The sequence below is a fragment of the Microtus oregoni genome, unplaced genomic scaffold (genome assembly GCF_018167655.1).
Source record: "Microtus oregoni isolate MIOR12 unplaced genomic scaffold, Mior012 000028F_ref0000031, whole genome shotgun sequence".
NCBI classification, from domain to species: Eukaryota; Metazoa; Chordata; class Mammalia; order Rodentia; family Cricetidae; genus Microtus; species Microtus oregoni.
Genome location: NW_024543087.1, coordinates 5,410,907 through 5,427,861, shown reverse-complemented (window position 1 = coordinate 5,427,861; position 16,955 = coordinate 5,410,907). Strand labels below are relative to the sequence as shown.

General features: G+C 50.9%; 1 protein-coding gene across 2 annotated transcripts in view; it reads left to right on the top strand.

Annotated features, from left to right (window-relative positions):
• The window catches only part of Ctdspl (CTD small phosphatase like), a 119,381-nt gene that overhangs the window by 94,573 nt on the left and 7,853 nt on the right, over positions 1-16,955 (top strand). The window contains exons 3-6 of one of the 2 annotated variants that reach the window (XM_041677224.1): positions 1,373-1,405; positions 8,319-8,420; positions 11,699-11,755; positions 15,324-15,416. In XM_041677224.1, the coding sequence (XP_041533158.1) occupies positions 1,373-1,405; positions 8,319-8,420; positions 11,699-11,755; positions 15,324-15,416 (285 nt within the window). The remainder of the gene's footprint in view (positions 1-1,372; positions 1,406-8,318; positions 8,421-11,698; positions 11,756-15,323; positions 15,417-16,955) is intronic. The other variant, XM_041677225.1, reaches the window with a different exon arrangement.

Here is a 16,955-nt window from a genome sequence, read left to right as displayed (position 1 = left end):
GCTGTGCTCCCGTGGCCTCTTCACACATACGCTCAACTCATGACCCGTGTTTCTGAGGCTCACTGAGTGGAGCTCTGTGGTCTCGGGCTGGAGCAAGTCTTCCTTCATGGGAGACGCCCTGGTGAGGCAGGGCAGAGATGCTTTACCTGTGCCGGTAGAGGACATCCTCGCCCAGTCATCTGGCCCAGTGTCACTGCTTGAAAGGGGCGAGCACTTACGAGCTTCTGGTTCAAATCTCCCTCCCAAATCCAGACCCTGGGAATGAAGTTACCTGTGCCAGTTGTTGGACCCCGGGATTTGATTAGCATGTGCTGTCGTGTGGGAGAGCCTCTGATTAGAGAGACCCCCGTCTTGGGGGCCTCCTGGCAAAGGAACAAGCCATCCAGGTCATCTTCCAAGAAAAGAGGATTGCAATTACCCCCACAGAGGTGATGTCGAGGGGCCAGAGAGAATCGTGAAGTCACCTTGTGAGTCTTAGCAAAGCTACCAGGAGGTGCCAGCCACTTGCTTTTGCTATCAAGTTTGGCCTTCACAGGAGACCATGTCGCTGGTGACCACCTTGGTGACCATGGATACATCTTTTCTCAAATCCTCCGATTAGAGACACGAAGTAACGCATCTCCCTATCCCACCATATGAGAAGGAAAAACACACACACAAAGTAAATATAACTTTTTTCCCCTTGTATTATTAACATTTATCAGTGCTACAGTATCCCTGCCACTCTGCAAGGCTGGTATTCTGGGCTGAAGCTCTGTTGAGGCTCCTCCTGGGGGGGGGGGGGGGGGGGGCATGAACATTCTTAACACTCTCAGTGAAAACAGTCTTCTGTTTCCCTTAAAGGGGAAAGCTGCATTGGTAGCCTGGGAGGGAACTCCTTGTACCTTGCCCTGTCCCCCCTTTCCCCTTCTCTCCTCCACCCTAGGAGGACCTAGAGCAGTCGGTCAGGCATTCCTTGTTATCCGATCAACCTGCCCCCCTTTCTCTGTGTGTTCTACTCGTGTCCTTTTAGGGGGAAAATTGCTTGAAAACAAGAAACAAGCCGGTTATTAGAGGGGTGGGGATCAAAATCGGAGTGTTCTGTTTTGTTTTTAAGTTACAGTTGTATTCCTGGGAGCAGGGCACATGCTGTTTAAATAAACAGAGAGGCCTGAGCCTCAGAAGCCCTGCCTCCTAGTCCGGGAGGGGTCTGGAGGCAGCTGGGGCCTGCTCCCTCCCGGAAGTCCCTGGCTTCCTCTGCTCGCTGCCACCAGGGTGCAGGGGTGGGAAGGCCATTGCTGTGTTTCTGCTCAAGAGAGCTTAGAAGTTTCTTTTGAGAATGTCGTCTCTTTGTTTTCCATCCTGACAGTGATTTTCTTTTCTTTTTCCTCAGGGTGACCAGAGGCAGGTCATTCCCGTACCAAGTGTATGTATCCTTATCCCGTTCTGTTAAAGTGTGCGTGACATCCCCCAGTGCATTTCCTACTCGGGACAGGTTTTCCAGCGTTCTTGCTTCTGTTGAGTTTTATCATGTGGTGTAACCAGCTATATTCTGCTAGAGAGAGAGAGAGAGAGAGAGAGAGAGAGAGAGAGGAGCAAGAAAACAAAGTTAGTTTCAGCTGTGTACAGAAAACAGACTCTGCAGCGTTCGCCCACCTTGCCCCACTTTTCTCCTGCAATACTCACCTCCTTACTCCCAAGAAAAACCTCCCAGCTTCTGCAAACCGAGATGGCTTGTGCCCACCCCTCCCACCGTACTGCACTGGGCCAGCTCTTCTGATCAGGAGAGCAGCACACACTGCCCAGACTCGCTTCCTCACAGCAGAGTCTGGCTCACTGAACCTGCTCACTGTTCCGGGGCTGCTTGGCTGCAGCTCTGGGCTGAGAGGAACTTTTGGGCTTAAACTCCCAGGAGTCAACCAACCCCTCAGACCTCTCGACCAGCTGCTCTGCGACTTGTCAGGCCACCTCACCAACCCTTTGAAAACCTTAAATTCTAGAGCAAAGTTGTACCTGCGTCCCCAGGCCTCCACTGGGCCTGCCTTTCGCGCTCCTGTATGCTCCCCCACCTCCTGCTCAGCCAGCAGCACTCTATATCCAGCTACTTCCCGGAGGAACTTTACAGCAAGGCACAGCCCCGTGTCCTCAGGGAAGGATACAGTTTCTAGAACAGTCTGTGAACTGGTCTTTTAGTTTATAAGGATTACCTGATTCCCATTATGGGATTCCAGTCTGTGTGTGTGCTTTGCCGTATTTCCTGAAGCCTCCCAGAAGTACAGCCATCCTACACTGAATAGTGTGGATTTTAGGAGTTTGGGTTGCCCGAGATTGCAACTGGCCCAAAAAAAGTTAATCACTTTGCTTTTCTCAATGCCTAGGGGTTGGGCTTCCCTGGGGGAGAGACTGACCAGGCCAGGTAGCCACTGAGCCAGTGTTTCCAGCGATGCCCAGCAGGCTCCATCAAGGGCTACCTTTAACCTCTATGAAGGTATTTTCGTGCATTTTTCTTGCACAAGCATCTGTATTAAATGGATGGCAGCAATGGGTGTCCTCTCAATGTCACTGCTGCACACAATGGTAACTCATGGCGGGCTGTAGAGCTGGGTGCCAAAGGAAAGGAGCTGTGGGCCGTGCAAACCGCTGAGGAAACCAGGCTCAACCATGCACAGAATCCCAGCATACAGTAAACAGGGCCGAGAAGGCTCCTTGTGTAATTTACCTGAGCATCGGATCAATGAACTCCAGGCTCTGTCCTACATCTGCTGCAGACAGTGGGGCACGTGTGACTCTTGGGACTGGCTTCCCAAGAGGCAGCACCTGGCGGAAGTAACCCTAATTGTGTCTTCGTGTTGATGCCCCCCAGCCCCGTACAGAGAATTACCTTGTGAGTAGTAAACCAGCTCTCTACCACTGAGCGATATCCCCCATCCAGTCCCAATTTGCACCTTTAAATGATGATCTAAAGGAAAACAGTTCCACCATTCCACTGCCTGCTCAGCATGTGAGGCTGAGGACAAGGTCAGCTAGGCTCAATTCAGTCCTGAGGTTTACATCTTGGCATCCCTGGTAAAGTCTGTACTAGTTTCCCAAGGCCCCAGGTCACTTAGGTAGAGTGACCCTGTGGAGCAAAGGGTGTTCTGGATAATACTGAGTGACTGAAGCTAGATCCGCATCAAAGGACTAGATACCTAAGCAACTTCAGGACCAGGTTCCCTGGCCTCCTGAAGGCTTTCTCCAGGAAAGAGAAAGGGCCATCTGATGCCACGGGTACCCACGGCAACTGCTGGCACAGAATCCCCCATCTCTGCTTCGGGCCCCACCCCGGCTTCTCTCATTCATATGCTGGTCTTTTTGCAAGTGCAGAAGTTTCAGACTTTGAACTTTTTATTCAACAATAATTCAAGCCAGTAGTTAAACTTTAAATGATGAGAAATTAACATAAGGGGGAAAGGGTTCTCCGGGCAGTGCCCACAGCCTAGCATAACTCTCGTTAATGTTTGTTCCACCCTCTCAGAAAGCTCCCAAGCAAACATGTTTATACACACGAGATTGTGTTACTCCCGCCATTCCGCAGGCTGTCTGACGCTAGTCACGGACGCCCTGAACATCTTTGCACAGATCAGCATATGTACCTCTACCTCATTGTTTCGCCCGCCACTGACTGCATTCACACGGCTGTTTGTGTAGTCACAAGCGTTTGTGCAGGAGTGTCTGTGCGTCCATGGACCTGTCCATCAGGTCCTAACGGAAAACACTCGGTCCAGCAGCCTAGTCTGCGTTGTTAGCTGTCGAAGCCAAACTGCCCTCTAACACTGACGACTGAGCTGGCCCCATTCCCTCTCAGAAATGCTTTTCAGAAGCTCCCAGCCTTTGCTAATCCAAAAGTGAAGAATGCTGTTGATTTATTGCTTTAACTGGCATCTGTGGACCAGTGAATATGAGCGGTCTCTCACTGGCCGCATACCTTGCTTCCATTCTGCCTGTCTAGGCTTTATCTTGTCCTCCCTTTTGTAAATGTTCAGGAAGTGGTGCTTGGGCCTAAGAGAAGGAGCTCAGCCGGTAAAGGTGTTGCCAAGGCCAATGACCTGAGTCTGACTCGCTGGGACCACATGACAGAGAGAGATCACCAACCCCCACAGTTGTCCTGTGACCTCCATATATCCACACAAACGCACGTGCGCGCACACACACACATACACAATTTTTTTTTAAGTTTTTAATGTTAAAACACTATAGTGTATCTGTTGACTGTGTTTACGATCGTTTTGGCCACAAAGAAATTTTAATGTTCTATAGGTAAATGTATTCGTCTGATGTTTTATGACCCATGATCTGTGCTTTGGGAGATCTATCCACTCTATAACTGTGACTCATGACCCATGTCCTCCTCTGAGATTTTGATGTCCTTCATTCATTTAGAAAGCAGGGGATAGTCTTCAGTGGCCGCTCTGCTGCCCTGAACCTGTACTGAGCCCTCATCTTTGACACACCACTGGAATGGCATGTTTACACGGATCATTGAAAATTTCAGTTAGTAGCTTTCATATCCCACCTGTGGGCTGGAAGTCAGGGCTTCCTCGCTGGGAAGCTTCATGGGTTTTGTACTTATGGTCGGATGTTGAAGGCTAAGGAAGAAATGTAGGGGATGGGAAGTTCACATGGCTTGAGACGAGCTTGTGATCGTGGCATCCTCCATGAAAGAACCCACAGGGTCTGTGCCCCGAGTCCTGTTGTCCCACAGTCTTGCCGAAGTTCACACTCGGAGCCCCGGCGGTATAGCTCAACATTGAAGTGAAAGGGGAATGGCGGGATTGACTTAACAGTCAGCCTGTGTTGTCTGCCAAAAGCTTTTAATAAAACTGGAATTTCATTTCCAGACTTCAGATGGCAAACCATGATGCCTTTCTCCTCCCCCGCTTCCGTGTTTCTGCCCCATCCTGCAAATCCCATACGTGCATTTGTATGGACTTTGTATAGAAGAGGCCATTCTTGCCGGGCAGAGGTGGTGAATGCCTTTAATCCTAGCCCTCTGTAGGCAGAGGGAGGCGGATCTCTGTGAGTTCGAGGCCAGCCTGGTCTGCAAGAGCTTGTTCCAGGACAGCTCCAAAGCTACAGAGAAACCATGTCTTAAAGAAAGGAAGGAAGGAAGGAAGGAAGGAAGGAAGGAAGGAAGGGCCATACTTTTATCACACTCAGTGGCCTGTGCTTGTAATCCCACCACCAGGAGGGTTGAGAGTTCCACACCAGCCAGAGCTAAACGGCCAGCAAGGTGCTTGGTGCTTGCCTAGTGAGTTTGATACCCCGAGTTCACCCCTAGGACCCACATACGGTGGAAGAAGTCAGCAGACTCCAGAGTTGTCTTCTGCCTTTCACACACATGCCACGACACGCATGCATGGCATCAGGTGCCCACACGCAATAATGATAATTAAAAGGGTTTTGTTTTGTTTTAATGACTAGCCTGGTGGTACAGGCTTCTAATTTCTGCTATTTGGGAGGCTGAGTAGAGTGAGTTCAAGGCCAGCCTGGGTACCTTAGTCAATCTTGTCTCACATTTTCAGAAGGGGAAAAGAGGATAGATGTGATCCAGTGCTAGGGTGTTTACCCAGCATGCATGCCGGCCGGTTCGGCTTACAGTTCTACTGTAAATATGGACGGCCCTTCCTGATGTAACGGGAGCTTTTCTTGTTCTTAAGCTTTATGATGACCTCAGAGATTTGGTTAAATCTTCAAGCGACTGATTTAACACACTATGGTGGCTTTACAGTGTCTTTGTATTGCCAAGAACATGGCTGGCTGACCAGAGGTCTTAGCATGGGCTGAGGAATTTGCATTCCTCCCAAGGATACCCCAGAGAAGCTGTGTGAAGGGCTGGATTGATGGAGTTCTCCCTCCTTGCATCTTGCTGGAGCCTGGCCTTCCTCTCTGCTGTAAAATCAGTAGCTTACTTAGCCGAGTTTCGCCCCTCTGATCCTTCCTTCCCTGCATCATTTGGTCAGAGCTATCTGTTTTTCTTAATTGCTGTTAACTCAGACAATGCTTATACAGTGTGGTACATATGCTGAGAAGGTAATTTTTAGTCTCGGGCTTGGAAAATCTCTGAGCCGCTTTGGGCAGATCTTTGATGTTTTCAGATCTGTGAGGGGTAGAATTGCTAGAGCCTTGTTTCCCAGGCCAGCAGTTTAAGTGACTGGAGTTATAAAAACATCACTTTAGTAGCTGTGTGTGCAGCCAAGAGGAAGGCTGGAGGGAAGGATGCTCGACCTGGGTCGGGGAGATCGAAAGGGAAAAAGTCTTACCTGTCCGTAGTCTTCACAGTGAGACTGTGTCTGTCACAGACTTGTGTGATAAAATCAAAGCAAATTTTACTGTGGTCACGCGCACACCTTCTGCTATGGCACAAAGAATTCCCTATCTTTTGGTTGTGTTCAGCCCTGCCTTTAAAAAAAAAAAAAAAAAAAAAAAAAAAAAAACATGCTTTCGTACAAAACTTCTTGTGAGTTTGTTACTTTTTTTTTTTAACACCCTGCTAACTCTGTCGTTTACAATGATGGAAACAGGTCCCCTCTCAGTCCCTGAATTCCACATGAGCAGCCAGGGCACATCCCACCTCTCTTGCTTGTGCTGGAGGCCGTGGGGTACCGGAAGCCAGCTTTAGTTAGAGCTCTGGGAAGTGGGGCCTTCTGGACCTTTTCTTCCCCGTGATTTAGAAAAAGGCATCGATGCCAAGCACCCTGGAGTTAGGACTGCTTCTGGCCCCACATGTCACCTCCTGCTCAGCCCCTGTCCTGGGTGATCATGGTACCTGCCTCTTTAGCTAACCCGCCGTGTGGCTTGCACTCACTCGCGGCTAGCTAGGGTTCAGTTCTATTGTGGCTCCACAGAAGCCAGCACTCTGTCACTGAGCTAGATCCCAGCCCTACTTTTGGGCCAGGGTCTCGCTAAGTTGGCCAAACAAATCCCTGAACTCACTGTGTAGCCTAGACAAGTCTGGCTCTTCCTCCTGCTTCGGCCTCCTGACCAGCCCTCTTGGGATCACAAGTGCGCACCATCCAGCTTCAAAATTACTATTTTTTTTCCTTAGCTAATGTTCAGAAGTGAAGGGTACCAGCCACTTCACAGAACATACTTTTGATTTCATGCTTGCTTGTCTTGCTTGAAAAACTGCACTGTTCATTCTTCCGTGGCTGGGTCTAGATATTTAATTATGTTTTGTTTTGCATCAAATATTAAACAGTTTGCAGGAAAAAATTAACTAGTTAACATTAGCCTCTGAACATACCACAGTCAATTAAAATACTTCACATTATCTCTGGAATGAGGCAAGGCCCAAAGAAATATACTCAGAACAGAGCAGGCTGGCTGAAATCACGAAGCAGTGTGTTGGCTCTTTATGACCCCACCACAGGATAGGAGTCAGCTCCTATGAGAACAGATTGGGAAGCGGGGGACTGGCTTAACACAGCACGTGGATTAAAGTCTAACTTGATGTAAGAGGTACAGATGCCCCAACCATCGGTTTCACACCACAAGAGCGGAGGTGCTGTGCCCACCAGTTTCAGTTTTAATACCTGAAGGACAGCTTGTTGGTGGGTCAACAGCTTCTCTTCAAGTATTCAGGAATGCCAGGCATGAGGCTGGAGAGACAATTAAGACTTTGTTACCCTTGCAGAGGACCTGGACTCAACTAAAAGTACCCACAAAGGTGGTTCACAGCCTGTAACTGCAGTTCCAGAGATTTGACGCCCTCTTCTGGCCTCTACAGGCACTGCAGGCACAATGGGCACATACAGACCATCAGGCACACATGCATACACATAAATAAATGTATCACGGGTCTAACATAGCTCCAAAGTTTCCTGACATGTTACAGTGAAATTTAGGCAAACCGTGAGCCCAGGAAATAGGCTGTGAAGTCAGAATAGTTGTTACATGTAACTGTTCATTTCTTATGTGATTCATTTTAATAATAATGGCCATCCTGTGGGTGTCAGGGAAGTGCTAGGTGGTTGAGTGACGGCACAACTGATAAACATCTGTTTTACATGGAACTATAATTGCCTCAACTGATAACAATAATAAGTGTCTGAGGTGATATTGAACGCCAGGCTTGGTGCCAGAGCCCAGGCATCGGTCGCAGAAAGACACGGTTTCAGTGGGACAGAATCCCCATTGCAGAATCTCTGTTATTGCTCTTAGTAAAGGGACCTGATAAGTCTGACCGGGCCTCTAAATGTCTGCTTTCATTTGCACCCGCGTTAATGTAGTCTCTGCTGTAGCGGAGGGAGGGTCAGCCTCTTCCATTGAGTTTACAATATTGATTTCTTGTCTTCCTTTAGCCACCAGCTAAATACCTCCTTCCAGAGGTGACGGTGCTCGACTATGGGAAGAAATGTGTGGTGATTGATCTGGATGAGACCCTGGTGCACAGTTCATTTAAGGTAAAGTCCACATCCAGGATCTCGTGGAGGTCTTTTTGACGTCATAACCGTGCGAAAAGGGTGAGGGCTATGGCTCTGTGTGTGTGTGCCCACGCGTGCATGTGACTCCACTCCTCATGAAGAAATCCCAAGAACTCAGGGTTTGCCCAGGTGGACGTGAGCTAGGATAGTTGAATATTAACACATTGGTTTGGGGAGGAAATTGCTGGGCCAGTATCACCGAGTAATTCTTTGAGGTCCGGGACTTCCCCACTCTCAGCCCAGTGGAAGTGCTTTTAGGTTCAGGTGGGAGGGACAATCAGTGCCTGGGGATGTAATGTTTTTGAGGTAACTGGAGCACTATGCATCTTACTGGGTGGGGCAGGGAGAGGGGTATTGCTGAAAACTGTTGGGCACCCTGCTGCCCTGGCCATGTCCCCAGGTTAATTTTTGAATGAAGCGTTGTCCAGTGGACTGGGCCGTCCATCCCTACCGTTCTCCCGCTGGGGTTGCTTGTTTTTGTCACGGCTAACTGAGTACCCACCCTCACAGCCCCTCTCTGTGGGCGATGAGCTGCCACTAAGCTACATCTAAGTGAATGTCACTCCACCTCCCCGCCAGGAACAGCTACAGCAGCAGAGGGCCTCCGCATCGGCGTGGCAGGAGCTACGTTAAGACAATGAGTTCATTCATTTCTCCTCAAAGTAGAAGAAAGTGTTTAAGGGAGGCAAAGGCTGCCAACATTTGGAAAAGGTGGTTGGTGTGCTGGTGAGAAGCAGTGGGTGTTGAGCCTGGTTCTGGTCACCGTGGGCTATTCCCGTTGGTGAAGCTGCTCTACCCTGGCCGGTGCCACTGCATTCCTCCTCCCCCAGCCCCCACCCTGGGATGCCTCTTGCTTCACTGAGAGATGTGACGGGCGCCACCCGTGATGGGCTGGGTGTCTCACCCGAGCCCTTGGCATTCCTGTCAGGCCGTCAGGAGGGAGGAACCATCAGATTTACCATGCACCTTCCTGTTGGGAACAACATGGTACATGGTGCCTTCTCACTGAACAAACAGGACAAGGCCAGGAGGCAGTCCCTGAAGGCTTTGGAAGGTGGATAACCTGGCTTGTAAGACCACCTCATTACCCAGCATTCCAAGGGCTGGACTCTTCCAGGATTGGTCCTGGGGCCACTGGGGCCTTGTGTCCAAGCTCCACTCTAAATGTCATTGCAACATTTCACCTTCCATGAAGCAAGCGGCTCAGGGCTTCATGTGCAGAGCGGGGTCAGTTACTGTCATAGCATAGACAGCATTCTCCCAAGGCGCTCTGGACAGACTGCCCAAGATTACCAAAGGTTCCTGGCTCCAACGCAGGGCCTTGGCAGCCCTGATGTCTCTGGACCCTGCTCAGACTGCCACAAGCAGTAAACAGAATTTCCTCATTTCTTCCCTGACCTGAGTACATTTTAGAATTATCTCTTATCTTTTTATTTATCTATTTTTGTGACGAGCGTGAGTTACATGTATGCCGTGGCATGTGTGTGTGTCTGTGTAAGGTCAGAACCACTTTTAGGGTCAGGTCTCTCCTTACACCATAGGTTCGTGGGCTCAAACTCATCAGGCCTACCCAGCGCTGAGCCGTGTTTTCTCGCTACCCCACCTCACGGGCTCGGCCTGAGCATCTTTTCCAGCTCGGGTTAGGGTTTCTCGTGACGTGTACACCTCAGTCCTTTAGGCAGTGAGCGCTGTGGGCCTCTGGTGTGACAAGCAAGCTCACGGACTCCATATGAACTCCATTGCCCTGGCGCATGAGAGCCTAGCAGTCGTGCTTGGCAGCTGAGGCTGATTCTCCTCTTACTTCACCGTGTGGAGTGTGATTTCATAATCCAGAGCCTTGTGGCAGTTATTCTTCGATCGTTTTTCTCTGTTTCTCATAACTTGATATTTCAGTGGTAAAGTTATGAAATTTTGAGTTTATCCCTTGCTTTTCTACCCTGGGAACAGATAAACTATGGTCTTAAGCCTCAGCAGCACCGCCACACCTGGGTGCTTTTGTGGCAGGATGTTGGTCTAGCACACTCCACATAGTGATGGGATGATGGTCTAGCACACTCCACATAGTGATGGGGTGATGGTCTAGCACACTCCACATAGTGATGGGGTGATGGTCTAGCATACTCCACATAGTGATGGGATGTTGGTCTAGCACACTCCACATAGTGATGAGGTGATGGTCTAGCACACTCCACATAGTGATAGGGTGATGGTCTAGCACACTCCACATAGTGATGGGGTGATGATCTAGCACACTCCACATTCTTCAGTTTATATGCCGGTGAAGAGTGTGTGGTATACCGATGAACTTAAAGGCAGACCCAGTTTACAGTCTAACCAGAGGCTCGGCACACCCTCTCCACACAGTGGCCACCATGCACTTCCTCTGTCTTCTTCTGTGTCTCTCTTGCCCGTAGGATCTGCACGCTGATGAGTCTTTTGGACTGTTCCTTAATTTTTCTAGCTTGTGAAATTCTGTTTAGAATCCATATGAGCCTGTCATTGAGCTACGATGACTGCTAAAGTCCTATTTTATTTCCGAACGCATCCACTACTCTCCAAGAGTTACGTCCAATGCCTGTGACGTTGTGGGTAGGCTGGGTTTTGTGTTTCTTAGAGCAGAGCAGTTGAGAGGGTGGCTGCCTTCCAACCCCAGAGCAAGAAATCAAGCCAGGCCACCAGGCAGGGCCCGAGGCTGCTGATGGAGCCATGGGGACCCATGAGACATCATGCCCACCACCACAGCAGTTGTACAGGGCAGACACTGGAGTCCGGAGGGGGAGGTCTGCCCAGGCTCCTGGTGGGCGGCATCAGGCTTTCCGCCCGCTGTGGGTCGGTGCTCTGAGCATCCCCTGCCAAGCTGCCCACACTGTGAGTCCAAGGACAAATTGCTTTTCCAGTGGTGGTGACTCTGGCCAGTAGGCTTTCATCGCTGCCCCCTGGTGGCCAACATTGGTTCCCCTCATCCTGTCTGGGTCCCCAGGCAAGAGCCCGTTCTTTTGCCAGGCTGTGCCACCCTTTGTGGTGGAGGCAGGCGAGTGACCAGGAGGTTGGACTAAAATGCTGAAATGCCACAACAATCAGAAAGAAACGTGCCTTCCTGTTTGTGTTATTTCAAGGACCCAAGGCATATGCCAGCACCCTCCTGAACTGTTTCCCCAGTTATCAAGATATTGGTGCAGGCAAGCTCTTTTCTTGCTAAAATTTCCAATTTTCTTTCCCCTTTCAGACGTATTAATCACAGTTCCTTTTCTCTCTAGCCCATTAGTAATGCTGATTTCATTGTTCCCGTTGAAATCGATGGAACTATACACCAGGTAAGAAATCGAAGCTAACCTGGAGTTGTGGCGAGCATTTTCTTCTCGTGACCACATTCCCTGCGAATGTCATTTCTAAATTTTCATCTCCATGGTGATTTTATTCCAGCCACAGGAAACAAACTTTGTATAATAAATACAGTGACCCAGGCGTGGAGACAGAGGCAGACGGATCTCTGAGTTGGAGGCCAGCCTGGTCTACAGAGCGAGTTCCAGGATAGCCAAAGCTGATACACAGAAAAGTCCTGTCTCAGAAAACCAAAAGGAAATAAATGAGTGCAGTAAATGAATTCCTACCTCATACACATTGTCTTACACCGGGTTAATGAGGGACCTTTTCTGCTCACAATCGTTAGATGGGATTGTTCTTTGGTTTCATTTATTTAGACTTTCAGGAGTTTCTATTTTCATTATTTTATTACTTTAAAAAAACAATCTAGGCCGGGCGGTGGTGGCGCATGCCTTTAATCCCAGCACTCGGGAGGCAGAGGCAGGCGGATCTCTGTGAGTTCGAGACCAGCCTGGTCTACAAGAGCTAGTTCCAGGACAGGCTCCAAAAAATACCCACAGAGAAACCCTGTCTCGAAAAACCAAAAAAAAAAAATCTAAATTCCCACACCCTCCCCTCCTCCACTCCCTCCACAGACCCTCCCACCCCATCCCCTCCAATCCTAAGAGAGGGCCATGCACCCCGCCCTGTGAAAAGTCCAAGGCCCTCCCTACTACATCTAGGTTGAGCAAGGTTTACATCCAAAGAGAATAGGGTCCCAAGAAACCAGTACACGCAGTGGAGACAAATCCCAGTGTCACTATCGGTGGCCCCTCAGTCTGCCCCAGCTGTCAACCCCCTTCTCCCCACCCCAACCCAATCACAGGCTTGACATCTAGTTACTGTCCTCCTATGATTGCTTTAGGCCACTCTGCTAGCATGCAACAGGGAAATACCACCAGTCAGCCATTATGGGGCATTCTTGTGAAGAGGTGTTTTGTTTTAGGGGGTTTTATTGTTTGTTTGGTTGGTTGGTTGATTTTTGTCATCAGCAAGCTTTTCTGGAAATGGCTTCATTTATGAATAGATTAGAAGCATGGTAGGAGACCTAGCCTTGGAGGTTAAAGTAGAGGCAGCTTTTGTCAGATTCCCCTTAGGAGTGATGGGACTGTCTCCCCTGGTGACGTCAAGGCCTTAGGGGAGAATATGTGGCCTCAGATGGCAGCAGGGAACATCTAGTTCCTAGGCCACATGGGATGTCATTTCTTAATGATGTCAATAAGGCCCCATAACTCTTGAATGCAGTCACAACTGTCCAGGCCTGTGACAAAAGTCAGCCGGATAGCCACCTCACTGCCCAGATGGGGAAACTGAGGCTTAGGGAAAGGGTTGGCTCAAGATTATATGTGAAAGTATCAAAATGAGAATCCTGACTCCCGAGCCAGGGTTCTTTTTTTTTAGACTTAGACCTAGCTTCGCAGGAAGTGGGACCTGGGAAAGGCGGTGTCTCCACATCTCACGCTTTAAAGCCATGGTAAAGCTAGAGCAGCAGGCACCTGGGCATTTAACATTCGCAACCAGCATCTGCTGGTTAACTCGGCACCCGACAAGCAGTTCAGACTTCTGCACTGAGTACTGTGGTTGGGCAGAGCTTGAGATGAGGCACGGGAGGGCTGCCCAGTGGCGTGGAGAAAAAGTAATCCTCCACACCATGTGACCGCGAGCATGCGCAGCTCCCCCAGCCCCTTCTCTTTGACCCTAGACACCCCGGGTCTGGGATTAGAGACTCCTAAGGGGAGGAAGCCACAGGTGCTAAAGCAAGAGGACCAAGGCCCTGGCGAAGGCCGTGGCCTCGTTCAAGTAATCCAGGATAGGCTGTGCAGGTCCCAAGGGGCCTATTCTTGGTTACTTGCACGGGGACGCGGGCCTGGACGCCGGCATCCGGGCCCAGGACCCTCCTTTCTGCCAAAGGCGCCAACATCAGAGTTCCCTGTCAGTGTCCAGCTCTTTGCACGTAGCCAAGCGTGCTGACCATGCAATCCTCCCAGGGACACAGGACGGGAGGCCACACCCAGTCACTGGCACCAGGACCAAGGAGTGTTGCGAGCGAAGGGGGTCCTGCGGCTGCTGCAGCCACAGCTCAGTCCTCAGCCCAAGCCCCGACCCCAGCTCAGCAGGGTCCTATTGGTACTCAGTCTCCCTTCCCTCTGGCCCCTCCCTCCGCCCCCAACCGCAGAACCAGGCCCCAGACCCACTCTTTCAGCTAGCAGGGTAGGCGCTCTCCCACCTAGCCGTTGACCCGCACAGCACCTTTTTCTGGGGTGCTGCGAAGCAGTTGTTTCCACGTGGGAATGTCGTCACCGGCAGGGTCTTCTCACAGGTGGTGCAGAGCCCTGTGCCTCCCTCTCCAGAGCCTGCCTTCCTTCTCTCTCTCTCTCTCTCTCTCTCTCTCTCTCTCTCTCTCTCTCTCTCTCTCCTTTCTGCCACCCAATTCTTCACCTGCAGCTGCTCCTCCCTGGCACAGCCTCACATTCTCTGGCTGCCTATGATTGGCTGGGCGCACGGGCTTCAGCCCAACACCACGCGTGTTGTCAAGCATCGGGGTCCTGCGTTGTGTTCACACTTTGCTCAGCCCAGAAGCTTGATTCCGTTGCTCAGTGTGAGAACTCCTATTGATCCTTCAAGGTCAAGGCCAGATGTGATTCTCTGTGACTCCCTCCTCTGGAAAGGAGAACTGTCTTTAATGTAGATGCCACCCCCACTGCCCTGCTCCGCCCCGTGGTGGGTGTTGTATTCGCTAATTTCTGTAAGTGTATGTTCAAGGCTGTGAGCCTGGCAGGGGCAGGCCTATATCCATCCCATTCAGCCTTGGAGCAGTACCCAGCAAAGCGCTGTAGCCTAGAAAATACGTTGTGTTTTTAAAGAGATAGGCTAACTTAAGCGGAATTTATTCAAGTTTTAATCGGGTCCTCCCTCTTCCCACTCCCTCTCCCTGGCTTTTCTTTCTTTCTCTTCTCCCAGTTCCCCGAGACTCACTTCACCTCCAGAGACAGGAGCCTTGTGGTCCTGTGTGGCCCGACTGTGGGAAAGAGACGCCCCTTGCCACTCTGGAATACTTTCTGTGTTCCCACATAAGCAGAGTAACCTCCATGGTGTTGAGCAGAAAATCTCCAAGCATCTTAGCCCCTGGGCCTTTTTATGGGGTGGGGGGTGAGGGGGACATTCAGAGTAGAAGGCAGCAACTAATCCTCGACTTCCAAAAGCACGGCACATAGGCTGTGTGGCCTGCGTCCACATAGGACTGACTCGCAGTGTCAAAAACCACGTGGGATGAATGAGCAGCTTCACCTGAACACAGCACAGCTGTGCCCCACCTGCTAGCTCTGATGCCATAAGACCCTCGGCACCGTGGTCAGCTTCCCTTTCTCCTTGTGAGGGGTGTCTGCTGGCATACCTGGCACCTACATCCAACTCTCCAGTCCAAACCTGGCAGCAGGAAGAGGGCCCCCTGGGGCAGCTCTGGATGCCCAGGCTGTCCGGCTGCTGTGTGGCTGATGCCTGTGTCTCCTCCCGTTGCAGGTGTATGTGCTGAAGCGCCCACACGTGGACGAGTTCCTCCAGAGGATGGGGCAGCTCTTTGAGTGTGTGCTCTTTACTGCCAGTTTGGCCAAGGTGCGTCCTGCTCCCCTGCCCCCCGCAGACTCCCAGCCCTTGCCCCAACCCCTCCTCCCTCCATCACCCCTCCCAAGCTGCCAAGAGCCTTTTGTTAAGGTGGAGGAAGCTATTTTTGAGGTGACAGGTTCCCACCCCAGATGGGATGGATGCAGGCCATGTGCATACTGCCAGGCTGAAAGGCTTCTGGTTACCATGGTGACGGGGAGCATTTAGAACAAATGCTCCATGAAAGTTGCTGTATGCAGCCACCTGAAACCAGTTATCCACAGATGAAATCACAAGACCTGTCCATTGTGACTGCAGGATGGCTGCCCAGCACAGGCATGGTGGAGCATCCCTCACCCACTGACTGGCAGCTGGATGTTAGAGGTCTCTGTGTCCCTGGGTTTAGTGGCCACAGGTCTGGGGGAGGAACAAGTAGAGACAGGTATCAAGTGTCCCTTGCAGGCATGGGCTGATGAACGTTCTGACTGGCTTAAGGAGCTGCCTGCTTTCTGGTGACGCCTCGGTTTCCTCCTGTCTAATTGGGGCTAATTCCATCTGCTTGATGGAGTGGATTAAATGAAGTCGCCTGCGTGGAGGCTTAAGCACAGCTCCCAGCTCCTATTAGGCAGTCGTTCCTTGAGCCCCTGCCATCTTTTGTGCGCTGCTCTGGGTACTGTCACAGGGTAAGCATTCCTGACGTTCAGTGTATAGGATCGTACATGTTGGTGACAGGGCTCATTGGTACCGTGCTGTGGGTAGGGAGGGCAGGCCCCTGGCTCCACCGAGGTCTGCCCACCATGAGTCTCACAGAGTCACGTAATCCACTTGGTAGCATCCACAGTGTCTCCATGAGCACCTCAGAAACTCTGAACAGCCCCAAAGATGAGCTCTGTGGCGTGCAAATTAACCCTTTGTGTGCAGAACTCCTCCGGGAGCCACCAGCAGCCTCCTCCTTCGTGGCTTGCCTAGACAGCACCCACATTCTTCTACATGTTGAACTTATGACCTCCGGTCCTCAGTACTGCACCGTTGGCTGGGGCATTCCCATCTGGGTGCGTTCTCCTATCGAGCACACGGCCAGCCTCATCAGCTGGCCTCACCGTGAGCTGCTGAGGAGAGATCCCACACGTGGGCTTTGTTCACTTGTACAGAAAACAGAGCATGACCTCAAGGAAATAGTCTTCCCCAGTGGTGCCAAGATAAATTGTGTGTGCAGCCTCAATGGTCCCTCTGATGCTGCTCCGGGATGCTAAAGAACCTGGAGTAATAAACAGCCCAATAGCAAGGCGAGGACTGCACCAGCGCGCTGGGCTGGGGCTTGTTTTTCCTCCGTAAGAGTGAAAACACTTCCCTGGCATTGTCCCCAGCGTTCCCCTGAACATCCTTGTTTGGGCCACTCTCCCTGGGCTGCTCCCACCCACCCCACCATCTGTTTTCCTAGCCCTATTTCAGTGTTATTCTTGCCCTGCAGAGCCAGACCCAGTCCCTAGTGCAGCCTTGTAGCCTTTTGGACCCCAGTGGCCAAGTTGTAACAATGTGTGGTTGGGGTTC